Below are 25,428 nucleotides of genomic sequence, written 5' to 3'. Positions count from 1 at the left end.
CCAAAATAATTGCATTCCTTATAGGGCATGTGGTAAAAGTGTAACATTCTTATTCTGATTGCATTTCTGAGTGGGCCATACCCTCTATACTACTTTACAAGTGTGTGAATCAATCCTTTCCCAAATCCAAAACTATAAGATTCTTCTGCTAATTTTCCCAAGTCAAAGAAAGGATAACAAAATCAGATTTAAAGAGACAAAATGGTTGCTCTAATATTATGATATTTCAGGATATTTTATGTTATGAAATCAACATATTTTAACTTGAAAACAGTAAACAAGACTTGCCGAGACTAAAATGTTTTAGATCTCTTACCAAAATTAGTTGGGACTTGATAGTCCAAACAGATGATAGCAGAGAGAAAATAGTATACATACAGATCTTGGTCTAAAAACATTAAGTGACTTTTAAAGAATATTAGCCTATTTTACTACTTTGATTTGATCTGAAATTCTATTAAATTTGGGGGGGGGGGGAACAGCAGCCTTGGGAACAGTAGGGAGAGGAGCAGAACATTCATTAACCATCTGTATGTTCACAGTCTAGCTTCTATCTTGATAATAGCAGTTAGAAGGGAGTAGATGGCTATAGGAGGTAATTGGGGAGGTACAGAATTGAAACAATGTTATGATATGATTGCAGTGATGTTTGATGTGAAAAAGAGCAGATGGATGATTATTGAAGCCTGAAGTCTTATCAATTGCTGACTTAAGTCTCTTCATACAGATGTGTGAAATGCCAGTTAACACCCCAGAGAATCCCTGGAAAGTTAATCCTGAGGAGGAAAGAGAACGCATTGATTTGAGGAAAACTCATCTTGTGTTTAGCATTGATCCTAAAGGCTGTGAAGATGTGGATGATGCTCTATCAGTTAGAACCTTAAGTAATGGCAACTTGGAACTTGGGGTTCATATTGCAGATGTCACTCATTTTGTGATGACAAATTCTTATACTGATATTGAAGCTAGAACAAGGTAATACTCTTTAGTTAGGTGTGAATCAGGAAATTAAATAACATTTTAAGGAAGCATTATTATTATTGATTATAGATAGCTGGACTTTAATCTTTAGAATCTGTTAACTATGAGAGTTGGTCTTTACAAAGAAAGAATATGTATGACAGAAAGAGCATTGCATTTCCCAGTTCTGAAACTTGGAGGAGGAATCCACTTCCCCCTTTTCCCTTAGGAAAATAGGATCCTTAATAATCTTACCTTTTATGTCTAACTTCTTCATACCTTGTTTTATTCTAAGTTGAAATTGGCTTAATATTCCATGAATTAATATATAATTGCTTAAATACCAGATTATTATATTCTAACTTTTCTTGATATTCAGAATTTTTATAAGATTCATGTCAGCAAGGAAAGCAATTTTCTGATTTCTTTATGCAAAGTGAAATATATGGATACTTAAAGTACTTACTTACAGGATGGTATGCTCTTTTATAAGCTCTCTTAAAAAGCATTCCACATTGTGTGAAAAGTCTCCAAGCTATATTGAATTGTATTGATATTTTGATCTTTTGACTCACTATGGATTAAACTATTTCCTAAAACAATAAATACTTTTGTATTTCTTCACTAACTATGTTATATGTGTGTATGTGTGTGTTATTTACAGGGCAACCACTTACTACTTAGCAGATCGTCGGTATGATATGCTCCCCTCCATTCTGAGTGCTGATTTGTGTTCCCTACTCGGAGGAGTTGATCGGTGAGATTGATTCAAACTACTACCACTCCTCTTTTTCTTCTGCTCATCTCTCCATTGCTCGGTTTTTTATTTGTATCCTATGCCCTATCTTTCTCTCCACTAGTCTTTGTCTGATTCACTTTTCAGTTCCAATCTCTTCTTCCACGTATGTCTTCTCATCTTCACTTCTAGTGAATTAAATTGTTTTTAACTCCTACTTGTTTATTTTCCAGTTAAGTCCAATAAACTATATGATGTATAGTATAATATGATACCCACTATGTGTATATATATTTCTTTGGAGGACTCAGTGAATAATTTTTTTTGGTACAATAGCCATGGGTCTTTTAAAAATGCACTACCACTATTTTTTGTTGTTTACTGTATATATTTGATTATCATTCCTTCAAAACTATTGGGCTGTCATAAATACTATAGGCTAGAATGATTCTACATACTTAGTTCTACTTTCCTTTAATATGGAGTCAACATAAACAGGTTGATCTCAGTCAGAAGTTGTTTTAATCAAAATGGAAAACTGTAAGCTGAGATTTGTAATTGCTTACCACTCTTATCTCCAGGTTAAATATGAGAAAACCAACAATTACAAACATTTCAGGTATATCAGGGTCTCATTGGAACCAGGTTTGGCATTGTTTTGATCATTTAAAAGTTACTTTGTTTTAGCAGTGCACTAAAGTCTATCCTATTCGGTGTCTCATTGTGGCACAGATGTAACCCTGAATTCTGGAAGGCTATACCCATAGACTATAAGCTTCACAGGTCCTACCAAGTTAGAACAGAGAGATTAGATGATAGCAGAGAGAAAATAGAATACAGACCTTGATCTAGATGACATTGTTTAAATTGTTTGTAAAGTATTAACTTAAATACAATGATTCAAAACAGTCCCAAAGGACCAGAGATGAAAAATACTGTCCATGTCCAGAGAAAGAACTGATAGAGTCTGAATGCAGATGAAAGCATACTATTTTTCAATTTCTTTATTTTGTTCTTTTTCTCCCCTTTGTTCTTTTTTTCTTCTTTTACAACATAAATAATATAGAAATGTTTTACATGATTATACATATATAACCTATATCAAATTGCTTACTATCTTAAGGGGGAAGAAATCTTTTTAATTCAAAACTTTAAAAAAAGTGAATGTTAAAAATCATCTTTCCATGTAATGAGGAAAAGATAAAATACTTAGCCTATTAAAATAATTAGCCTAGGGCAGCTAGGTGGTGAAGTACATAGGGCACTAGCCCTGAAGTCAGGAGAACCTGAGTTCAAATCTGGCCTCAGACACTTAACACTTTGTAGCTGTGTGACTCTTAGCAAGTCAATTAACCCCAATTGCCCCAGGGGAAAAAAATTCCATAAAAATAATTAGCCTATCATAATGGAGGCATGCTGACTACAAGATTTGAAGAAAAAAAAAATAGAATTTATAGGGAAAGGATGAGATTTTCATTAATCATCTAAACTTTCAAATTCTAGCTTCTGTGTTAAAAGTAGCAAGTTGAAGTATAAACCCAGTAGTGATAGACTGTGAACTATTAAAATATAGAAATGGCATAAGAACCTAGACCAGAATCTATAAAAATGACATCTACTCTAAATTTTTAAAAAAGCAGAATTTGTAATTCAAGATAAGCTAATGCTCTGAAAAACTGTTTTTTTTTCAGGTATGCTGTAAGTGTCTTGTGGGAATTAGACAAAAAGTCCTTTGAAATAAAAAAAGTATGGTATGGTAGAACCATCATTCAGTCAGCATATAAGCTGTATTATGAGGCTGCACAAGACCTGTTAGATGGAAACTTTAGTGTTATAGGTGATATTCCAGAATTCAAAGAAATGGACGAGAAAAGCCGACAAGCCAAACAGGATGAATTGGTATGGGCAATTGGAAAGCTGACTGATATAGCAAGACATGTGCGGGCCAAACGGGACAGTTGTGGTGCCCTGGAACTAGAAGGAGTAGAAGTCCGAGTACAGCTGGATGATAAAAAGAACATTCACGATCTCATCCCTAAGCAGCCCCTAGAAGTTCACGAAACTGTTGCTGAATGTATGATCCTGGCCAATCACTGGGTAGCCAAGAAGATATGGGAGAACTTCCCGCATCAGGCTTTGTTACGACAACATCCACCTCCACATCAGGAGTTTTTTTCAGAGCTCCGGGAATGTGCTAAAGCTAAAGGCTTTTCTATGGATACACGGTATTTCTCTTTTTTTTGAGGGCTGGCAAGTCCTTTTGTTCCCATTTTAGTTTATAGAATCGTAATACACTACTACAGCTCTGGGTAAAGATGGAAGACTTACTTTGTTATTTTAGTCATTTCAATTACGTCTGACTCTTCATGACCTCATTTGGGGGTCTTCTTGGCAAAGATACTACAGTGGTTTGCCATCTCTTCCTTGAAAGAAGACTTATTGGCTCTCTTCAATTCATGGCAATGTTAAGATATCTTTTAGGTAGTGATTTAAAATAAAAACCAAAAATCCAATTTCCTAATTATAATATTATATTATATATAATATTATAATAAGTATTGTAGCTATTGGTTAATTTCATTCATTCTATAGCGCAAGTACTAAATGATACTACTTGTGCCTAAACTTGCAAAAACCTAATATTGTAAGATGCTACATGCCAAAGGTAATTTCCCTGTAAAATAAGATGTGTTTTCTGCCTTAAAAATAAAAAAATCTTTCTCTTTTAAAAAGAGTATTAGAGAAGACTTTAAGAATACTTCTCTCAGGAAGTAATTGAAACATGTTTTAAATGTTTTTGTTATACTTATTGAATAGGGTTTTGTGTTTTTAATTTAAAATTTTAAAACTATAGAACATTTTATATTCTCTCTAAAAAGAATTTTAAAACTAAATTAAACTGATTTACACTTAGATGGACCTCGATTGTTTTTTTTGTTTTTTTCTAGAAGTGAAGATTCTTGACATGGAAGAAAAGTCCCCTACTTCATATTAGGGAGTAATTTTCTTTAAAAATGTACTATTTGTGTCAATAAGTATTTATTGAATCCAAGCAAAGAAGTGCATTTCATGAAAGAGGCCTTAGTGATCAACCTCTATACAGATGAGAAAAAACTGAGACCCAGATGTTACCCATAATAATATCCCCTAATTAATAAGAGGAGTGTTTCTAGAACGTAGGTGTTCTGATTTCTAGCTGAGCATTCTTATTTCTTGCTATCTCATGCTGCCTTCTATGCATACAGTTCTGGATTAGTCACAAGAAAGAGAGGGCCTTATATAGGAGAATTGAGCTGTTTAATTTTAGATTGTTCTTTGAGGACCATTATTTTGACAAGTTTAGTTCCAGAAAGTATCCATGTAATTCCTTGTTAAGTATTAACTTTACCACCATATCAACATACTACTCCTTCCCAGGTGGCTTATTTAGAGTCTAATTCAATTTCTCTATTTTAATCATAAAGAAAAATTAGATTTTTCTAATTACTTTTAAACATTGTTCTTCCTCCCACCTTCCAAAAGATAAGTACAGTCTTAATTTCAAAGCTTTGATCTGCAGACTTGTATTTGGGCCCTAAGACTTTCTTTTTTTGTTTGGTAGGTCTAATAAAACTCTAGCTGATTCCCTTGATCGTGCCAATGACCCAAGGGATCCCCTGGTGAACAGAATACTACGTTCCATGGCTACCCAGGCCATGTCCAATGCATTGTACTTCTCAACTGGCTCTTGTGCAGAAGATGAGTTTCACCATTATGGTACGATACTGACAATTGCTGAGATTTACAGAATATGTTTTTAAAAACATATTTGTTTTTTATTTTATTTTATTTTTACTTGTTGAATGTTCTCTTTTCATCATTTAAATCTTAACTCTTTTTTTTCCCCTCAAGGACTTGCATTAGATAAATATACCCATTTCACTTCTCCAATAAGAAGATATTCAGATATTGTTGTGCACCGATTATTAATGGCAGCAATTTCAAAAGATAATAAAACAGAGATTAAGGAAAATTTGTTCAGCAGCAAAGACCTAGAGGAATTATGCCGACATATCAACAACAGGAACAGAGTAAGAACGGATATTAAATGCACTACCCATTGTACTACTTTCATTAGTAATAGCGATGATTGTTATAGTCATCACAATTATATTAATAACAAAAATAGCATAGTGCTTTGAAGTTTTGCAAAGTTTACCCATGTTATCTCATTTGATCATCATAGTATCTTTATGACGGTTGGAACTATTCTTACCCTTATAGATGAGAAAATTGAGGCTCAGAAAAGTTTAATGATTTGCCCATAGTCACATAACTAGTAAGTGTCAAACATGGGATTTGAACCAAGGTGTTCCTGATTCCAGGGCCCCACACTTACTCTTTAGCTTTACTATATAGTGAAATTAACAACTACTTGAGCTTTTCTTTAACAGCATCACATTCTAGCAAATGAAAACGAATTTTTTTAATAATAATGATTTCATATTTTTAAAATTCTATTATACAATTTGATACACATATATTTCCTAGTGGATATATTCAATAGTCTATGGCAGTGGTCCTCAAACTTTTTAAATAGGGGGCCAGTTCACTGTCCCTCAGACTGTTGGAGGACCGGACTGGACTATAGTAAAAACAAAAACTCACACTCTGTCTCTGACCCTCAGCCCATTTGCCATAACCTGGTGGGTACATAAACGTCCTCAACGGGCTGCTTCTGGCCTGCAGGCCATAGTTTGAGAACCCCTGGTCTATGGAAACTTGGAAAGATTTTACTTTGGGGCACTGTTATAGTAGCGATCAGACCAAGATGTTTCCTCCATATCTCTTCCTTTTTTGGTTTGATAAATGATAGGCTGTGCTAACAACAGGTCATGATATATTTTATTTGTAAGTCAGTTTAGAAGTTGGAATATAGTTTTTTCATGGAAAAAATATTAATGTCTTTTTAAATCGGCTGGTTGCCCATAAAAAAAAAAATCTATTTACTCCAAAATGTAGCATAGTAGTTGTATTAATAGTGTGGGGCGGGGTATAAATATGTGAAACATGTACATGTGTAATATACTATCTGTGTGCATATGTGGGAATGTTTTCTATGTGCACACTTATAAAAGTACATAGACTAATAATAGTAAAAATATACACATGCTATTGCTGAATATTTTTGTGATATTTGTGTGTGTGTGTGTGTGTGTGTAAAACTGCATTAAGATTTTTTCAAACACCCTGAGAGAATATATATGTGTGTGTGTGTGTGTGTGTGTGTGTGTGTGTGTGTGTGTGTGTGTGTGTGTATGAGGTAAGTCAGTTGTGTTATAGATTAAATGTCTGTTTAGAGGCAACTAGATAGGGTAGTGGATTAACTGTTGGGCTTGGATTTAGGAAGTACTGAGGTTATATCCAGCCTCAGATGTCACTATATGACTTTTGGCAGGTCATTTAACCTCTGTCTGCCTTGATTTCCTCAATTATAAAGTGGAAATAATACCTCCCTCTCAGGGTTGTTGAGAATAGAATGAGATGCTACCTTAAAACACTTTGTATCAGTAACTACAGAAGTATAAAAACTATAGACTTAACAAAAACCTCCACATCTGAAAACTTTATTTATTGTAATTTTTAAAATATCAATGTTTCTTATTAAAATTAGCCATCGTGCTTATACATTGCTCTAAATATTGCTGCTCAGTGACTGAAAAAGATTGCATTTATAATCCTAGCTTTAAGATCATCCAAAGGAACAAGGTTTTGATACATACCAAATGGTTTTGATGTGATCTCACAAGAAAAAGTCTGATGTTGGTAGATCAGGTGCACAGGATGACAAAGCAAAGAGATGTCTTCTACCAATCCAGCTGAAAAAATGTCATCTAGACATGGTCACAACATATCGTTTCTAGTGAAAAGGTGTTGCAGCTTATTAAAATTAAACATACATTATTCAAAATCCACAGAACTTAAGTGTACAGAAAGTTGAAATTATTCAATTTTCAATTCATGGTTTTTATAAATTGGTAGCTTTTATGCTTTTATTGCACTTTATTGGATTTCTAATGGGCATACTGCAGCAAACAAATTACTTGTGGTACAGTAGATCATTGGCTTTGGAATCAAAGAACCTGATACTTCTTATACTTAATACTTTTGTGACCTTAGTCAAGTCACTTAACCCACTCAGGGTCTCAGTTTCCTCATATGTAAAATGAGGGATCTAAACTGGATGACTTTTTAAAAATGAAAACTTACATTTTTTCACTTACATGTAATTACAATTTTTAGTATCCATTTTTCAAAATTTTGAATTCCATATTAGCTGTGAGACCCTGAGCAAATCACGATGCCTTGCCAAAAAAAAAAAAAAAAAATGAGTTCCAAATTCTCTCCTCCTTCCTTGAAAAGTTAAGTATTTTGATATAAATTATACATGTAGTCATGTAAAACATTTTTCCACATTAGTCATCTTTCAAAAAAAAACGCAGACCAAAAAAAAAAGCTAAAAAGGTAAAAAAAAAAAAAAAAAAAAAAAAAAAAAAAATTTAATTGAATGCAATTTGAAGTATATTTTTTAAAAACTTATTTTTTATTTTTTGGACTAAATGTCTTCTGAAGTTCCATCCAGCCTCCTGATTTCGTTTGGACCTAAAGAATCTTGATTATCATAAATTGTAAATTTTGTACATGGGTCTCCATTAAAGATAACCCGGCTACTACATAATTGGTGATGGATTTTTGAAGAAAAGGTTTCTAAGGTTCCTCTTAAAGGACCAACAATCTTTACAGACACCTCCAAAGAAAATATTTGTGCTATATACTCTCATGATTTAACCATAAAGAGAGTAGTCAGGACTCCTTTTCAGTCCACTCAACAGAATGAATAATTTGCTATCATGCTAGCTCTTACTTATTACCCAGGAGACGTAAATATAATTACTGATTCAGCCTATTCAGTAGGTATAGTACAAAGAATTGCCACAGCCCAAATACAATTTGCAGCCTCTAATATTTATCAGCTCTTTAAGGAACTTCAAGAGCAAGTAAGAAAGCATCCAGGCAAGATTTATATCTTGCATATCCACTCACATAGTGGGCTTCCAGGTCCTATTTTTGATGGAAATTCAAAGGCAGATTGCCTTCTAACCATGTTAGCCCAGTACTCCTTTATTTCAGGAAGCACAAGAATCTCATTCTAAATATCTTCAGGCTGCTCAAGCTTTACGTTTACAATTTGGAATAACAAGAGAGGAAGCTAGGAGCATATTAAAAAGCTGTACAGCTTGTCTTCCTTTTCACGTTCCCACTTAGTAGACTTCTTTTAATTCCCAACAATTACTGGCTCCTGCAATTGTGTGGGTGGAATATGCTTCTAATTCCAAACCAGTGAGTGCTCTTAAGTGGAGGAGCTAGTTACTGATTAACCAAAATAAGACTGTGAAAGTTAAGGTCCTTATGCTAACTGTATTGACACATCAAATCATCCTAGAGATTGATCCCTAAGGTTTGAGGCAGAAGAATGGAAAAGGGTGGTGGTCAGGGAGGAAATTCTGGTGGTTGACAAAAAGTCAGTAAAATCCAATAACAATCTGGAGAAGGGAAAAGACAGATAGGAAACTCTTTCCTCCACAGAAATCCCCTAACTTATAGTATTAAAATTTATTCAGAAATGACAGCTTTCAGGTAAGTTTGGGTATTTTGTTCTGAGGGGAAAATATTCATTGTAAAAAAAAAAAAAAAGAGTAATTACAATTGGGATCTTGTGCTTCAGGCACAAACTCCCCTGACTCCCCTTCCTCAGAAGTCTTAAGGAGAAAGGCAACTTATAGAAGTAGCCTGAAAGTTTTAAAACCTTTTTTTTTTTCTTCCAGAAAAGCAGCTCCAGAAGCAGCCAAAATAAATGGAACAATTCATTTTATATGTTTTCATTGTGGCTGTATTTAGATAAAATGAAATAAATACATTCTTTTTTTCACTATGATATTTAATAAACTAAGTGAAGAATATTCTTTTGTGTACCAGAGCTGAGGCTGGGCCAGCCTCTGGGGATTTGTTGAAAGCTAGTATTAACCTCAAGTTTTGTTTGGAACTTGGTGCAAAAAGACATTGATTGCATCTACTTTATAAGGAATATGCCTTCTTGTAGTAAAATCCAGTCAAAGAACTTTCTGGATTTGAACAGTTAATACTAAATTCTGTCAAAGTATGGTATAATTTATCTCATAGGGTTTTTGTAAGAAGCACATGAAAACATACTTTGTAACCTTAACAAACTACACTTATCAGTTATTATTACTGTAAATTCTAATTGGTAAAATGATCCATCTTAAAAAATAAAATTGTTTTCCATTAGATTAACTTGCATCAACATAACTGAATTAATTTAATTAGGCATTACTGTTATTTAGTGTATTTTATAGGACTTCAGGATTAATACTAATATAAATTGAGAAACATTTTTAAAAGCTTTTTTTGGTGGGTTGTCCTTCTCTCATAGGCAGCCCAGCATGCTCAAAAACAGTCTACTGAACTTTTCCAGTGTATGTATTTCAAAGACAAAGACCCCGAAACTGAGGATCGCTGTATAGCAGATGGTGTCATTTATTCAATTAGAACAAATGGTGTGCTTGTATTTATACCAAGGTAAGTTATATCCACCAAAACTTTAATAGAAAATTGTCTTTAAAATAAAGTCTAGAGGATCAGTATTCAATGTTCTTAAATTTTAAGGCTTTGACTATATTTGATTGGTCACAAAGCAGAATACTTTTTGGGAGGAGAAAAGGAGAGCAGTGTTTCCTAATTTATTCGATTGTAAATTATAATTCATATTTATAATAAACTATAAGTTCTTCACATGGCATTTTGACAATTGCAAACACTTTGTCTCATTAGATCCTTACAGTATAAAGACAGAATGGAATAGTGAAGAAAGAACTTATTTTAGAGTAACTGACTTGGTTTCTGCTCCTTGTATAATCTGGAGTAATTTTTCTAGGCCTAGTTTCCTCACTTATAAAATGGGGTTAGGGTTAGATAACCTTTATGATTCCTTCCAGCTCATAGTGAAAGTATTGTTATATGCATTTTATAGATAAGGAAACCATAAATTTGCCAAAGTTGTGATTTCCCCAAAGTCCTGAGGTGTGCTGGAGCCAGCTCTACCAGAGCTATTTTCAAATTTTCAATGTGAATACTAGAAGTCAGGCCTTGATTAATTTTCTGTAATTGTCTAGCCTTAAACAAAGTTGGGCTGGAGTTGAGATGAAAGGAAGAAATGTTAATGAAGATAAAGTTTTAAAATGTGGCACATTTAAGATATGGCACCTCTAGATTTGTATTCTTCATCTGTGATTTAGGTTTGGGATTAAAGGTGCTGCCTATCTGAAGAATAAAGATGGATTAGTTATCTCATGCTATCAGGATGGATGTTCTGAATGGAAACCTGGATCACTTCAACGATTTCAAAACAAAATCACTTCTACTACAGCAGGAGGAGAATCAATTACATTTAGTTTGTTTGATCACGTAACAGTAAGTCCAGCTCCATATTAAGTGTTTAATGGAAAGAACAAAAAAGGCAACAATATAATGTGGCCCTTTCTTCTCTTTGATAGGTAAGGATATCTGTGCAGGCCTCTCGTTGCCATGCTGACACAATCAGGCTTGAAATCATCAGCAACAAACCATACAAGATATCAGAGACAGAACTTTCTCAACAGAATTCCCTTTTAATGAAAAATGAGCTAGTGAAAGAAGTAACCAGATCTGTTGAGGAAGCTCAGCTTGCCCAAGAAGAAGCCAAAGTCAAAATCATTCAAGAAGAGTATCAGGAATATTGCCAAACAAAAGGGACTAGCTTATATACACTTCTAGAAGAAATAAGGGACTTGGCTCTTCTGGATTTGTCCTCTGATTATGGATTGTAAAATACATTTCTTTGTTATTCCATCTAAGGAGTTTTGCCTCCAAATTTTTTCTTATGCTTTTCCTGGAATACATAGAAATTTTACATGGAAAATGTTGATTATTCTAGTTAGAATAAGATAAATACTGTTGTTTCACTTTTGTTTCATTGCTAGACTGAATTCTCCATGAAGCACCTGTTCTGTTATTTATAGAGTAGCTTGGTGGGGGCAGCTAGGTGGCACAGTAGATAGAGCACCAGCCTTGAATTCAGGAGGACCAGAGTTCAAATCTGGTCTCAGACACTTAACACTTCCTAGCTGTGTGACCCTGGGCAAGTCACTTAACCCCAGCCTCAGAAGGAAAAAAAAAAAAATAGCTTATAGAGTAGCTTGGCAAACAGCATTGAAATTGGAATTTCTTACCTTCTTTTGTGTCAGACACTTGTGGCAGTCTGGCAAAGCCCATGGACTCCTTCACAGAATATAGGGGCTCACAGAGAAAATCAGTTATATTGAAATTTTCTAACTTCATCTATCCATCCACCTATATCTACTGATGTTTTTAAAACTAATTCATGGACCCCACGTAAAGAACTCTCTTGGGTTGAATGATTTGCTTTGGACCATAGTGTGAACTGGAATTAGGACAGGAATTCAGATGATTCAGAGGCTAATTTTTTTCCCCCCATTAAACCATTAGCTACCTCTCAAATACTTTTTGCATATACACATTATTTTTATTAATTGCTTGAATTTGTATTGAGTATAGATGAGTCTTTATAAAAACAACACATAGAAAATGATAGCTCTAAACCCAGATTATCATTATTTTTAACCTGTCACTATCAATTTCCTTTGTCCTGATTCACTACCCATTTCTTTCATTATTTTTATAAATCTTCTAAAAAGACTTTCTTAGGAAGAGAAAGAATAAAATCTAATCTTTTGAACAATAGTCAATTCTTAGTACTCTAAACAAATGGGGGTCAATCTATGAAAAGAACTTCTTGGGGACTTTTTATAAGTATCAAGTATTATATGTGGGTTGGTTGCTGCTACATTTATTTCAACAGATATTAAGCTCAAAACACTGGAGGACACAATAAAACATTAGATGGAATCAAATCCCTGCTCTCTTGGAGTTTATAGTAGAGGGATATTCATAAATAACTTATCTATAACTTAACTCGGATTCACAGACTATTCAGCATGAGTGATATTTTAGAACACAAAATGTTTATAAATTTAATCAAATCGCCATCTGGAATCACGCAAACTCAGTTTATACCTGACTAGATAATACATTTAACCAGAATTTAGAAGTGAACAAATTCACAGCATTACATACTTAAGTTCATAGAAGGGATTTTTAAAAGAGGCAACTAGGTGGTACACTGGTTAAAAGTATTAAGCTTGGAGTCAGGAAGACACAAGTTGAAAACTGATTTCCAACATTTAGTAGCTATGTGACCCTAAGGTACTTCATCCTGTTTGCCTCAGTTTTCTCATCTGTAAAACAGTCTGACCCTTATTTTATTAGTGAGAAACTAAAACTAAGTTGACTTATCTTAAGTCAAATAGGTAATAGCATTACTAGAAGTCATCCATGACCAGGTCCTTCTGATTCCAAAACCAGCACTTTATTCTGAACCAGACTCTAAACTCTGGAATGTGCGAGTATTGAATCTCATCCGAATGTCCTCCAAAAGTAAAGAGGGGGAAACCCAGGGCACAATATTCAGACCCTTGAGATAACATCCTTCAAAAGAACCAGTTTTGCATTATGTACCTGACAGGCAAATCTGTACTGTAGTAAATCTGGAAGAAATGGGTTCAAGTCCTAAAATTAAAAACTACTAACTAACTAGGTTGACTTGAGCAAGTAACTTCACAGCTTCTTAAGACTATAAACTGCAGAACTGATGGTGGAACTTCCTAAAATAATGAAATCAGGCTCCAGATTGGGAACAACTGGGTAAAAACTAGCAATGGCTACAGGTCTCACAGGAAGGAGACTTGATTCTAAGGGATGCATTTCTGCCAAGTTCTCATTCTTAGCAATAGGCTGCTATCCCTTTTCCTATATTAGGATATTTGGATGGAATGACCTGGAGCCTCAAGGGAGAAATTGTCAGATGAATGGGCCCCATTATATTAAAATGTGAAAATGAAATGGTTATTCCCCTCATGAGTTAGAAATTACAAAGAACAGCTCCTTGGCTAAGAAATGCTGAGGAAGCAAAGTTTACCCCAAATTTGAGGTTAACAAAGTAGGTTCTACAGGATGCCTAAGGGCTGGGCTCATAACAAAAATACTGAAATGAAATGGCTGATGATGGCAAGGAGAGATCAGATCCTTAGGAAAATAAAAAGATAGAAATAGGTTGAAGGACTAAGAGACTACAGGAATGTTTTTAAAAATAGTAATCTAATTGTAACTGGACAACTGTTTGAAAATTCTAAATCTTGAAGACATACATTGACTGAAATGTAGAAATGATCAGTGTAGGTCAAAGAATTTTAAGTATAAATGATCAGCTAATAAGATTTAATTCACTATTACTGTATAATCAAGATAAACCTTAAAATTCGATGCCATGCAGTACTGTTTCATGTGTTTGTCGCACATACTCCTATGTGACCATTTACATGTTGAGAATCTCATTATCAAAAGTATAAGAAAATCACTAATATATGCAAACTAATGTTAAGAATTATTTTTTACATTCATTAAAATGTAACCTTCTGTAAAAGTTTATTCACTTGTTTTACAAAAGAATAAAGTGTATAATTATTTTTATATCTTAAAATATTAAGCACTTTTTATTAAAACATAGGACCTTTAAATTATATGCTAGCAGCAGAATTGTCAAAAGATCTGTATAAAAAGACAAGTAGAAGAAGCTATAAAGGCTATGACAATTTAGACTAATGTAAATAAATAGGACAAATACAAACAAGTGGGCCAGATCTTAAAAAGACTTCTAAGTAAAGTTAAACACTTAATTGTTTTTACCCACTGTGGAAAAAACACAACAAATCTCTGTGTGTTAAATTGGAGGATAAGCAGCTTTTACTAAGATGAATTTTAATCCATATCTGTGAAGGAGGCAAACAATTATTGACATTTAAATGCCTTGAAAAGATTAGCTGGCTAATCATCGTTGCGTATTTTAAATGGCTTCATTTACTCCTGAGTTCTAGATGTCATCATCTATATCTGCAGAATTGGCAGTATTGTCCAAGATTTCTGGATTTTCTTCATTGAACTCATTTAAATTCTCTTCTTGAGCATCACTTGTACTATTCTTTTCAGATGCCTGTGTCTGGGGCATGATAACTGACAAATCTGGGGGGGGAAAAGTATCATTATCCACTAATTTTAACCTGGTTATCTTACTTTAAAAAATATATATACAGGAGGTCTCAGATACTTAACACTTCCTAGCTGTGTGACCCTGAGCAAGTCACTTAACCCCAATTGCCTCAGGGGAAAAAAAAAAATACAGGGACAACTAGGTAGCACAGTGGATAGAGAACCAGTCCTGAAGTCAGGAGGACCTGAGTTCAAATTTAGGACTCAGACACTTAACACTTCCTAGCTATGTGACCCCAACTTAACCCCAAGGGGGGGAGGGGATACAAAATCCAACAATTGTCGCTACAACAAAAATATCTCATTAATATGAAAATGATTCTACCTAAATAAGAAGTCCCTTTGGAGTTTTGTCCTTTCTTAAGGATGAGGGTAGAAGACATCCTAACCTCAAAACTCTTAGATTTGTTCAAAGATGGAAAGAAGTAGTGAATTATCAATGGAGGCACTGAAATCACTTTCAGTATATTCATCCAGTGTGAGCAAGTCACTTAACCCCAATTGCCTCAGGGGAAAAAAAAAAATACAGGGACAACTAGGTAGCACAGTGGATAGAGAACCAGTCCTGAAGTCAGGAGGACCTGAGTTCAAATTTAGGACTCAGACACTTAACACTTCCTAGCTATGTGACCCCAACTTAACCCCAAGGGGGGGAGGGGATACAAAATCCAACAATTGTCGCTACAACAAAAATATCTCATTAATATGAAAATGATTCTACCTAAATAAGAAGTCCCTTTGGAGTTTTGTCCTTTCTTAAGGATTGAGGGTAGAAGACATCCTAACCTCAAAACTCTTAGATTTGTTCAAAGATGGAAAGAAGTAGTGAATTATCAATGGAGGCACTGAAATCACTTTCAGTATATTCATCCAGTGTAAACAAATATTTTGCTGACATATAGGCTGATCATTAATTGAAAAAGAGATTGAAACAACTTTGATTTTACCAATTGAAAAGTCATGTTGTGTTCATCTCTTTTTCTCATACTGCCATAACACTGATATTTTCACTGCTTGCCATAGAAACCATAAAAAGAGCTCTGAAATCTGGACTCAGAAGACCCAGGCTTGAATCTTGACTCTGTAACTTTACCACATGATAAATAACTTTTAGATAAATTAATTTCTTTAGCCTTTTTGAGATTGGGTATCATTCTGGACTCCTGTGCAGTCTCTTCCAACTCTACATCTATGATCCAAAGTATTCCTTGTCAGATTTAAAAAACAAACAAGAAACCAGTCAAAAAAGGCATCTAAGCCATTAAAAAAGTCAAAAATTGTATTAAATCTATACTACAGAGTGAGAATTTCATAAATTTTTCATTCACTCATTTAATTTATACAAAATTCTAACATTAATTTAGCCTAGGAAAAGGAAAGCTAGGAGGAGATATAGGCATGCTGATAGTTGCCAACATTAGTGGCAAAAAGTGCCAACAAAGGCAAGAATAAAATAACTATTAAAATCTGAATTCAGAATTTAAACAGCACTGCAGTCTGAGTCATCAAAGCTACATTCAGTACAATAACTGCCATTCATGAGGATAGCCCTGAGTCCCCAAGAAAAAGCTAAATTGTTATGAATATATCTTTCAGGCGTTTCATATTTGTCCTTAGATCCTCAGTATCTTGTACAGACAGTTTAGTTCATAAATGCCTGATACATGCTTGTTCAATGAACAAAATTTTTTCAAAAGATTTTCATCCATAATGGCCACAATTTTAAAAAGCTTTTGTGTATAAATGGTTTAAATTCATTGCCTCCAGCCGAAAACTGTGTTGCTTCCAAGAGTTCCAAATAGTCAAGGTTTTATTATCTTTTAAAACTGAACTTTTATCACCTTTTCTTAGATTTATTCTTTTTGGGGGCAAAGAAATAAGTTAGGTTAAAAATATCTAACTTTCCTTCGTACCTTAGTGGCAGCACATATAACAAAATTTATAACTTACCATTTTCTTGGGACTGAATGTTGTTTAACAGTTTTGCCTGCCTCCTTTCCAAGGCTAACTGTTTATTCTTTTCAATTCTTTGCTGTTGTTCCTCTGTTAAAGTCGTATTTGACTGAGAAGCAAATATTTCTTTATCAACTGGATTTTCAAACAAGGAATCAAAATCTGCGGTAGTTGTCTCAAGTTCATTACTTTCTGCTTTATCATCTAAATTAAAAAACAAATCCATACAAGTAAACTAATTTTATTAATGAATAACTAAAGAAAAGAGTCCCTAAGGGAAAGTTAGTTTAAAAGTTGATTAAAAACAATAATTCTCCTGAATGGAATAAAATACATTCCTAACAAGTTTCAGACTGCTTATATTATAGACTTGGAGTTTTTGTAATTTCACTGGCAAAGCTATTCTCTCCATCTCTTACTCGTATCAAAACCTCTCTATGACACTGAGCTACCATAGCCAAAAAATTCATTACCATGAAATCATACTTATTAAGCTAAGTGAGTTTTCAGACAAATCATAAAAAACATACAGTTGACCATCACTCAGAGGCTCTGCAGCTTTACAAATGGCCAGCCAGAGATTTCAGCCCTCCTTCCCCACCAAACTGTTAGCTTTCAAGAATACAAGTTAATACAAGCTCCAGGACAGTAATGAAAATAAAAGGAAGGAACAGGATTTGTAAGTACCAAATCTCAAACTGCAATACAAACTAGTAATCATTAAAACATTTCATTATTGTTTTAAAGAAATGTCAACGAGTATAACAAATTAAGGAAATAACATGAAATAAAAATAAACATAACAGCATTATATTTGATAACCCAGAGATTTGGTTTACTGAGGGAAGGACTCACTATGCAACAAAAACTGGGAAAACTGGATAGCAATTGGGCAGAAATTAGAATTAAACCAGTTTCACATTATACACCAAAATAAACTCCAAATGGATACTATGACATATATATAAAAAGCTAACATCGTAAATAAATTAAAAGAGTAAGGATAAAGGAAAATTTTCAAATTTTCAAAAGTTGAATAGAACAGTTTATGATTAAAACAAGTGATAAGAGAAAATCATACAAGATAAAATGGACAATTTTAAGTATAACATTTTAAAGGTTTTACAGAAACAAATAGTAAAAATTAAAAGGAAAACTGGGAAGAAAAAAAAACTTTTGCAGCAAAGTTCTCAGATAAAGATCTAATATCCAAGACACGACTGACTGAACTCATTAAAAGACCTTCATTCTCTAACAGTCAAAGGACATAAAACAACCAGTTTTTTTCAAAGGAGGAAATATAAGCTATTAATAAACATATGAAAAAATGTTCTAACTCACAGATAATTATAGAAATGCAAATTTCAAAAACTGAGGATACTTCACCTCCTGGTAAAGAAAAAAGGGGAAACTAAAAACTGTTGGGGAGGTAAAAAGAAAACTGGTACCATTTTGACAGACCTATGAATTAGATTATTCTTTACAGAGAACAATTTGTAACCATGCCAAGAAAGTTACCAAACTGTGCATAGACTTAACAGGCCTATTTCATTTAGGTCTATACTCACCTGAAAGAGGAAAAGGATTCATATAAATAAGTATAATTATTAACAATGCTTTTCAAAAATAACAATAAATACTGGAAATTAAGGACTATCCTCATATCTCAAGATTGATGAAATGAAGCACAGTTTCAGAAGAAACAAACTAAAGCTATGTATAATGAGCAGAAGTAGAAGAATCATTTTTGTAATAACATTATAGAGAAAAACAAACATGAAAGCCTTCAGAAGTCCAATCGCTGAAATTATAAATCATGAGTCCAAAAGAAGAAACACAATTTATCTCTTGTCATAAAGGTTATGAATTTAAAAGGCAGAAAGACATAAATGTTCAGATGTGATTAATGTGATAACTTGTTTTACTAATTATGCAGTTTTGTTTTATAGCCTTTTGAGTTTGGGTTTGTTTTTTTTAATTTGCTCAAGAAGTAATAGGTGGGGCAGATTAATTTTTTAAAGATTAATTTAAAAATAGTAATTAGGGAAAAAAACCAGTTATCTTCATACCAAAATGAAGCATTAAAGGCCTTTTTAGTTGAGAAATGTTAGTTGAAAATATCTACCAACTAGATACACCCAGAGAAGAAACACTGGGAGGGGAATGTAAATTGTTAGCACTAATATCTGTCTGCCCAGGTTGCATGTACCTTCGGATTCTAATGTTTATTGTGCAACAAGAAAATGATATTCACACACATGTATTGTACTTGACTATATTGTAACACATGTAAAATGTATGGTATTGCCTGTCGTCGGGGGGAGAGAATAAGGGAGGGGGGGTAATTTGGAAAAATGAATACAAGGGATAATATTATAAAATATATATATATATATATATATAATAAAAAAAAATTAAAAAAAAAAAAAAAAAAAAAAAGAAAATATCTACCAACTAAAAAAAATTTTTTAAAGTTTTAAAGTCAAACTGCTACACTGACTAAAAAAATTTAGTAAAAATTCTTAAATTCTAGAGTCCTAATTCTCTTTATTGAGACTTCCTTTTACTAGTTCAGTAACTACTTTATACCTTATATATATATACATATATATATAAAAATAAAATCCCACTGTATGCCACATATCTTAACAAGAAATCCAGCTCTGGTATTGTGTTAAATTAGTCTTACTGAGATTTAAAATCAACTTACGAGTGACCTTGGAGAATTCTATTTTGAGTCTTTATTTTCTACTATTTCTTATAAGCAACACAATTACTGATGTTGAAAAGAAATATGTGCAGAACCATCGCACAGGAAATCTGATAGCTAGACAGATCCTGTCGGCAGGAACCGCTTGTATTGATATATGTGACTGACTATGTGGTTACATTGAGTGACTGACAAATGTAACCAATACCAAGTACAGTCACTAAGGTCTTGTTGCAGTCCTGCCATCAGAATGACCTAGGGAACATCTTTTAGCTTTCTTGGGTTTCAAGTTTTTCTCCTTTAAAAGGATGAATTAGACATCCTCAAATCCGAGGTCACGATCCTATATTCAGCTCTAAACTGAAACAAAGGCCAACTACATCATCACCAATTTATTCTACTTGATCTTCCCAGAAGTACTTTTTTCAAGACTCAGTCACTAGCATATGAAAATCAATACTTCTTATCTTATCCTTTTACTCATTTGCTAATCATGGACAAATCATGAGTTAACCAAGGATAAAAATTATCTACATCAATTAAAGTCTCTAAAGGTCTTTTAATATCTTGTGCAAAATGGCAATCAATTCAATCAACTCTTCAAGGAAGGACACAACAAACTTTACACAAGCATTTTATGAGCTAGTTCAACACATTCTGGATTAGCAGTACTTTACAAGAATATTTTAACATGACACCTTATTTGTTGGATTGTCACTTTTTGCTTTAAAGATATATTCATTATTAAAAAAAAAAAAAAAAAAAAAGCTCCAATCCATTAGAACATAATTTAAAAACAAAATAGGTGTATAAAAATGTATCCCTCAATTGTAACTACAACCAATACTTGTTATGGGCCAGAACTTGAAACAAGGGTGGAATTGATAGAGACAATGATTATTTAGCATGGTATTTAACAGTTCTCTAGTTCAGTACATATACTTAGTACTTACTAATTCTACAGGATTCACACCTTAAGAAAGCATATAAGCTAGGAGCCTCAACCAGGATTCAGTCTGGGAGATTCAGAAGTCAAAGCTCAAGCTCTTGGAACTACAAAAGGCCTCTAAAAAAGCTAACCAGGCCCCAGGAAAGGAGACAAAACTTGGAAAGAGACAATAAAGGATTTGGACTTTAATACCTGGCTGCATTTAGGGTAATTATTGAACTGAAACTAAAGCTGCCTCCAGAGACCACAAAGAAACCCCAACAAGAGAACATTACATTTTAGAGAAGAATATTACAAATACTTACCATCATTATTAATAAAATCCTCATGTATAATAGGAAGATCAAGTCGAATTCGTTTTAAGCAGGTCTGAAAGTAAGAAAGCAGTACATGTTTATACTTCACCACTGTCACCAAAAATGTCAATGTAGTAAAAACTACTTAAAGATGAACATCATTTATTCTATTCAAAGTTCAAAGAACAACATTTTATTTCTATTATTATTCTATGCTGACATTATAGATTCTTTTCTTCCCTACTAGACATAGCCAATTCAAAATAGAAGAAACAACAGGAACTCTACTATGCATTTAAAAAAGTTTAAAAACAATGTTTCTATAGTCTTCTGTTGTGTTCTGAGATTCTTGAAGGTTCTATCAGGAGAGTGCAAGTTCTCGCTGGTTCTACACCTACCTAACAAAGCTTTGACTCTACACTCAGGAAAAGACTGTGCTGAAAGTCTATTAGATGAATGTTACCCTAGTTAATTTTGAAGAGGCTTCTCAGAGCACTGAATATCAATTAAGTGAAGTTTGGGGCATAAAAAATTCATAAAAGGCATTAGAAGGGGGTTACAATTTGTATTTGTGGGTGAATCCTTGAAATTCTTAAAATAGTTCCAAAGTGCTCACAAATTATTAGATGCCTTTTTAAACTACTTCCAAACAGTTTAATTTAAAAAGGCCCTCATAAAATATCATTTCTTCCTTACATTAAATCTAAGTCTACATGGGATTGAGGATACCTATATCATAGTTAATACTCACCTGAACTTCCTTCTTATTTCCCAACTGCTCTATTTTACTAATAAAATCCTCAAATTGCAGTTTAGGGAATAGTCTATGTGCCCAATGTTCCATGTGTCTGATTAATGTCTTCAAATCTTCAGCCTAGAACATAAAAATAAAATTGCTAAATAGAAGTTTCATCTAAATATTGACTATATCAGCAGATTTCAGGATAAGGAGTATTGCCGAAGACACTGGGGTCATTTATATTTTTCAGAGTTGAGAAACTTTCAAAAGGAAAATAGGAAGAAGCTACTTAATCTAAAAGAGCCCAAAATATTCATTTATATAAAAGAAAAGTATTGAATTATTTCAGATAAAGATTCTAATACGCATGAAAAAAAAACTGAATTTATTAGTTAAAAAATACTTTGGATATTCTTTTATATAGGCCTGGAGAAATCATTAATCACTTTTGGCAATAAGTATTCACACAAAGCTAACAATAGAGAGAGAGAAAGAATGATTAGGAAGCATTCAAAACTCAAGATTTTGAGAGGGAAAAAATTTCAAAATTCTTAAGAGCAAGAGTTAAGAAATTGAAGAAACTATTTAACAAGAGTATTTTTATCACAAACATTGTCAGAATAAGGGTGTTTAACTGGGAAGAGAGAGCAATGTATTTTCATCAGATTCATGAACTTTAAAAAATATTTTGATAACTGTATGTTAATATATTTTTGACTTCCTCAGTAATTCTATTTTATACATTAAAAAAAAAAACAAAAAAACCTGAGTTTTGCTAGCATGCCAAAAAGGTCCCTGATTCAAAAAAGGTCTAAATCATCTTCCTAGATCCTTTCCATATCTGTATTTTGTTTTCATTAATGGATTAGAATTTTCTATTCAAGCCTTACTAGTTTCATTATGCTTCAATATGAAGTGGAATACACTATCATCATTAAATAATGAATAATAGTTATAATTAATTTGCAGGATTCATGTGAAGTATTTCATTTCCCACTTAATCATATTTTATAATAAGCCACAAGTCAAGAAATCAAATTCTAACAAAGGCTAACTTCATATGACTAACCTAACCTGTATCTCAATATATAAAATGTAGATTACAACTACCTTTCTAAACAAATCGAAGGGGCATGCAAAGTCTGTAAAGCATTTTGGACTTTTTAGGAAAGAAACTGGACTGCTATGGTCCATGGGGTTGGACACAATTGAACAATAAAATGCTGTCTGAATTCCAAATGTTATTAATAACAACATAATAAAGGCAAGTATATCAAAATTGGTTATTTCTTACCTCATACCCTTTACCTTTGAATTTTACTTTATCAAATACATGCCTTAACGCGGGAAGTCCTCTTTCTGAAATTAATCTGTAAAATCATAAATATGTGCTGTGAATATTCATGTGCATGGGAAACATGAAATTTCTTAATGAATTAAAAATCTTTTTAGATTAGGCAAGTTAAAATTTGATCAGTAAAATGAAATCACTGAAATAAACTAAAAATTTAACAAAATCAAAGCAAGATGGGAAGTACCTCTGAGCATCTAACTTAGGCAAATTCCTTTTTACAGCTTTCTTTGTAGCTACAGGCATATCTCCCATCTGATCCCTCCTTGTTTCTGAATGAAGATAAGGACATTTAAGTTATTTCTTTAATTAAAATATGGAACCTGGAATTTACTAGAAGTTAACATCTTAAAATAACAACTGCCATGTGAACATTTTCACTCATATCCACTCTACTTATCTGATAGTTTGAATATACTTTCCCTACAAAAAGAAAACATCCTATTTATCACACTGCTGTTTTCTTTCATTTTGTTGGGAATCTACTTATACTTTGGTTTTGATTGAGATGTCACCAAATACAATTTACTGTCAAGTAAGTATTATTGATAGTGATCATTTCTAAAGAATATGACAACTTAGGCATTACTTAGAACTACTCCTTTCTAACCTGTGGTGAGCTCATTTTCTCCAGCATCATCCCTTCCTGGAGAGGCTGGAGGAGGAAAAGGTTGAAAAGTTTCATCTTCTACCACCTCATAATCAGAAAGGTCCACCAAGTTGTTCTCCTCTGCTTCCATTGTTCCTGATGGGAAAAAAGGGAAAAGGAAATATAGTTAAAAATAGTAAATAGAAATTTTTCATCTGAAACCTCCTTTCCCTAATCCTTATCAGAATATTATAATTCAAGGGTAACATAAAATGCTAGACTTGTTAACTCATAAGACCTGGAATCAAATTCTGCTTCGGATACTTATTTGCTGGGTATCCCTGGGCTAGTCCATTACTCTTAGGATGTAATCAATGTTTTGTTTGATTACACATATTTGCAGTAAGGCTTTTGTTTCTTTTTTTCTGGAGAGGAAAGGAAAAGATAAAGAAAGAAGGCAGGTGAGTCAAATTAGGAAGGGTCTGTTTATTGAAAAAAAAAATTTAAAAAAATGTTTCAACAAAGACAGTATCAATTCCAAGTTGCAGAGGGTAGGATTAAAAAACCAAGCCAGTTCTTGCTTAAAGAGAAGACATACACAGAAGAGGAGACGGTAGAGGGACGAGACCTGTCATTTCATGTTATTTGCAGCTTCCAAGCAAACAGACTCCCTCTACTAATGCTGGCGGCCACTTTCTCTGAAATTCATTGTCTTTAGGAACTTGCGGAAGTTATGGGAATTGTGCAGGGTCACAATCTCCGTGGGAGTGGGAACTGTGACTTCCCAGCTTCCAGCTCTATGGCGGCTCATTCTGCACTGCCTCAGAAATATGACACAAAGTAATGATTATCCTTTATGTGGCACTGCAAGGGCAGAGATAAAGGGAGCGTGGTCTGGGCCCGGCGCTGTGAGAAATCACCTAACAGAGCTTCCTACCGAGGTGATCTCCGTCGTTACTCCTCCCTCTGAAGCATCCTCAGAGAAGGAGGCACTAACGGGACTATCCATCTGTGGTTTGCGTGACAAACTGCGTCTCAATAAAACTCACGTTCCTAGCTGTCCTTCCTAGGCTGCGGGCGGGGACTGCTGCGTCCCTTAATATTCCACTTTCAGAGACACCAGGCTGCGGGGAAAACCGAACACACAAGAAGGGGGGGAGGGGTGTCTCCTCGCCCGCCGCCGGAACCCGGCTTCTCACCTCGGCAGGACCCCAGCGCAGACCGCGGCTCTCGCCGCCCCCCGCTTCCTCAGAAGCCCCCACTGCCTATTTGCCTGGGCCTCTCCTAGACCCACACCAAACATCACCCGGGACCCGCCTCGTTCCCTACAGGAAAGCCAAGAACGCCTCCGCTTCGGCACCCAACAAAAGTCCCCGCAGCCAGACCGCCTGCCTACCCTTCACGGAGGTTCTATCCGACCGTAAGCAGCTAAGAATATCGGGATACCGCGCGCCTCGCGCCTAAGCTCTTCTCGCGAGAGCCTGCTTCGCACAGGCGCAGAGAAGTAGGGACCCCTTAGCCCCGCCCTAGTCTCGAAATTGGCGCCAAATGTGGAAAGGAAGTCTTTGGACGGTACCTCTCCCACGCCTCCCGGAAGATCCTCACCTCCTTTCAGTGACTTCACTTCCGGAGGCGCTGTGTTCTGCAGTAAAAGATAGGTTTCCGGCTCCATATTTGGGAAGACGTTGTGAAGCTCGGAACGTTAGCCTCGGGGTCCATATAATTCGGTTCTTCAGTAAAAGAGGCGTTTGGGGCACTGACCCGCAGCCTCATAGCTAAACTGTGCTAGCAAAGACCACCTGAGTCAGGCCTTTCTCAGATCCCCTCCCCCTCCAGTACCCTCCCTCTAAAGCTACTTTCCCTCTAT

The 25,428-nt window shown here is 34.3% G+C and overlaps 2 protein-coding genes and 1 non-coding gene across 11 annotated transcripts in view; 1 reads left to right on the top strand and 2 right to left on the bottom strand.

The window, feature by feature from the left end:
• The window catches only part of DIS3L (DIS3 like exosome 3'-5' exoribonuclease), a 38,701-nt gene extending 27,055 nt beyond the window's left edge, over positions 1–11,646 (top strand). For both annotated transcript variants that reach the window (XM_074294752.1, XM_074294753.1), the window contains 8 exons: positions 728–975; positions 1,625–1,717; positions 3,388–3,921; positions 5,298–5,452; positions 5,588–5,766; positions 10,188–10,333; positions 11,050–11,224; positions 11,308–11,646. In XM_074294752.1, the coding sequence (XP_074150853.1) occupies positions 728–975; positions 1,625–1,717; positions 3,388–3,921; positions 5,298–5,452; positions 5,588–5,766; positions 10,188–10,333; positions 11,050–11,224; positions 11,308–11,619 (1,842 nt within the window). In that variant the 3' untranslated portion in view covers positions 11,620–11,646. The remainder of the gene's footprint in view (positions 1–727; positions 976–1,624; positions 1,718–3,387; positions 3,922–5,297; positions 5,453–5,587; positions 5,767–10,187; positions 10,334–11,049; positions 11,225–11,307) is intronic.
• On the bottom strand, positions 458–25,053 carry TIPIN (TIMELESS interacting protein). 8 transcript variants are annotated; one of them, XM_074294754.1, is made up of 9 exons: positions 24,958–25,053; positions 23,583–23,717; positions 23,160–23,244; positions 22,916–22,991; positions 21,634–21,756; positions 20,892–20,955; positions 16,925–17,131; positions 7,459–7,554; positions 460–776 (listed from the first exon to the last, which is right to left on the bottom strand). In XM_074294754.1, exons 2-9 carry the CDS (start codon positions 23,710–23,712, stop codon positions 544–546), a joined length of 1,014 nt encoding a protein of 337 aa, XP_074150855.1. In that variant the 5' UTR covers positions 23,713–23,717; positions 24,958–25,053; the 3' UTR covers positions 460–543. The 8 variants fall into 8 exon arrangements, with proteins under 8 accessions (XP_074150863.1, XP_074150855.1, XP_074150856.1 ...); XM_074294755.1 differs by having other exon boundaries at positions 24,761–24,977; XM_074294756.1 differs by having other exon boundaries at positions 24,611–24,973.
• On the bottom strand, positions 19,721–19,858 carry LOC141559277 (small Cajal body-specific RNA 14). Its single transcript, XR_012487339.1, has one exon.
• Positions 25,054–25,428: the final 375 nt, after the last annotated feature.

This window comes from Sminthopsis crassicaudata, chromosome 2, assembly GCF_048593235.1.
Source record: "Sminthopsis crassicaudata isolate SCR6 chromosome 2, ASM4859323v1, whole genome shotgun sequence".
In the NCBI taxonomy this organism is placed as follows: Eukaryota; Metazoa; Chordata; class Mammalia; order Dasyuromorphia; family Dasyuridae; genus Sminthopsis; species Sminthopsis crassicaudata.
Note: the sequence above shows the minus strand (reverse complement) of the source record. Positions and strands in the feature narration are given on the sequence as shown.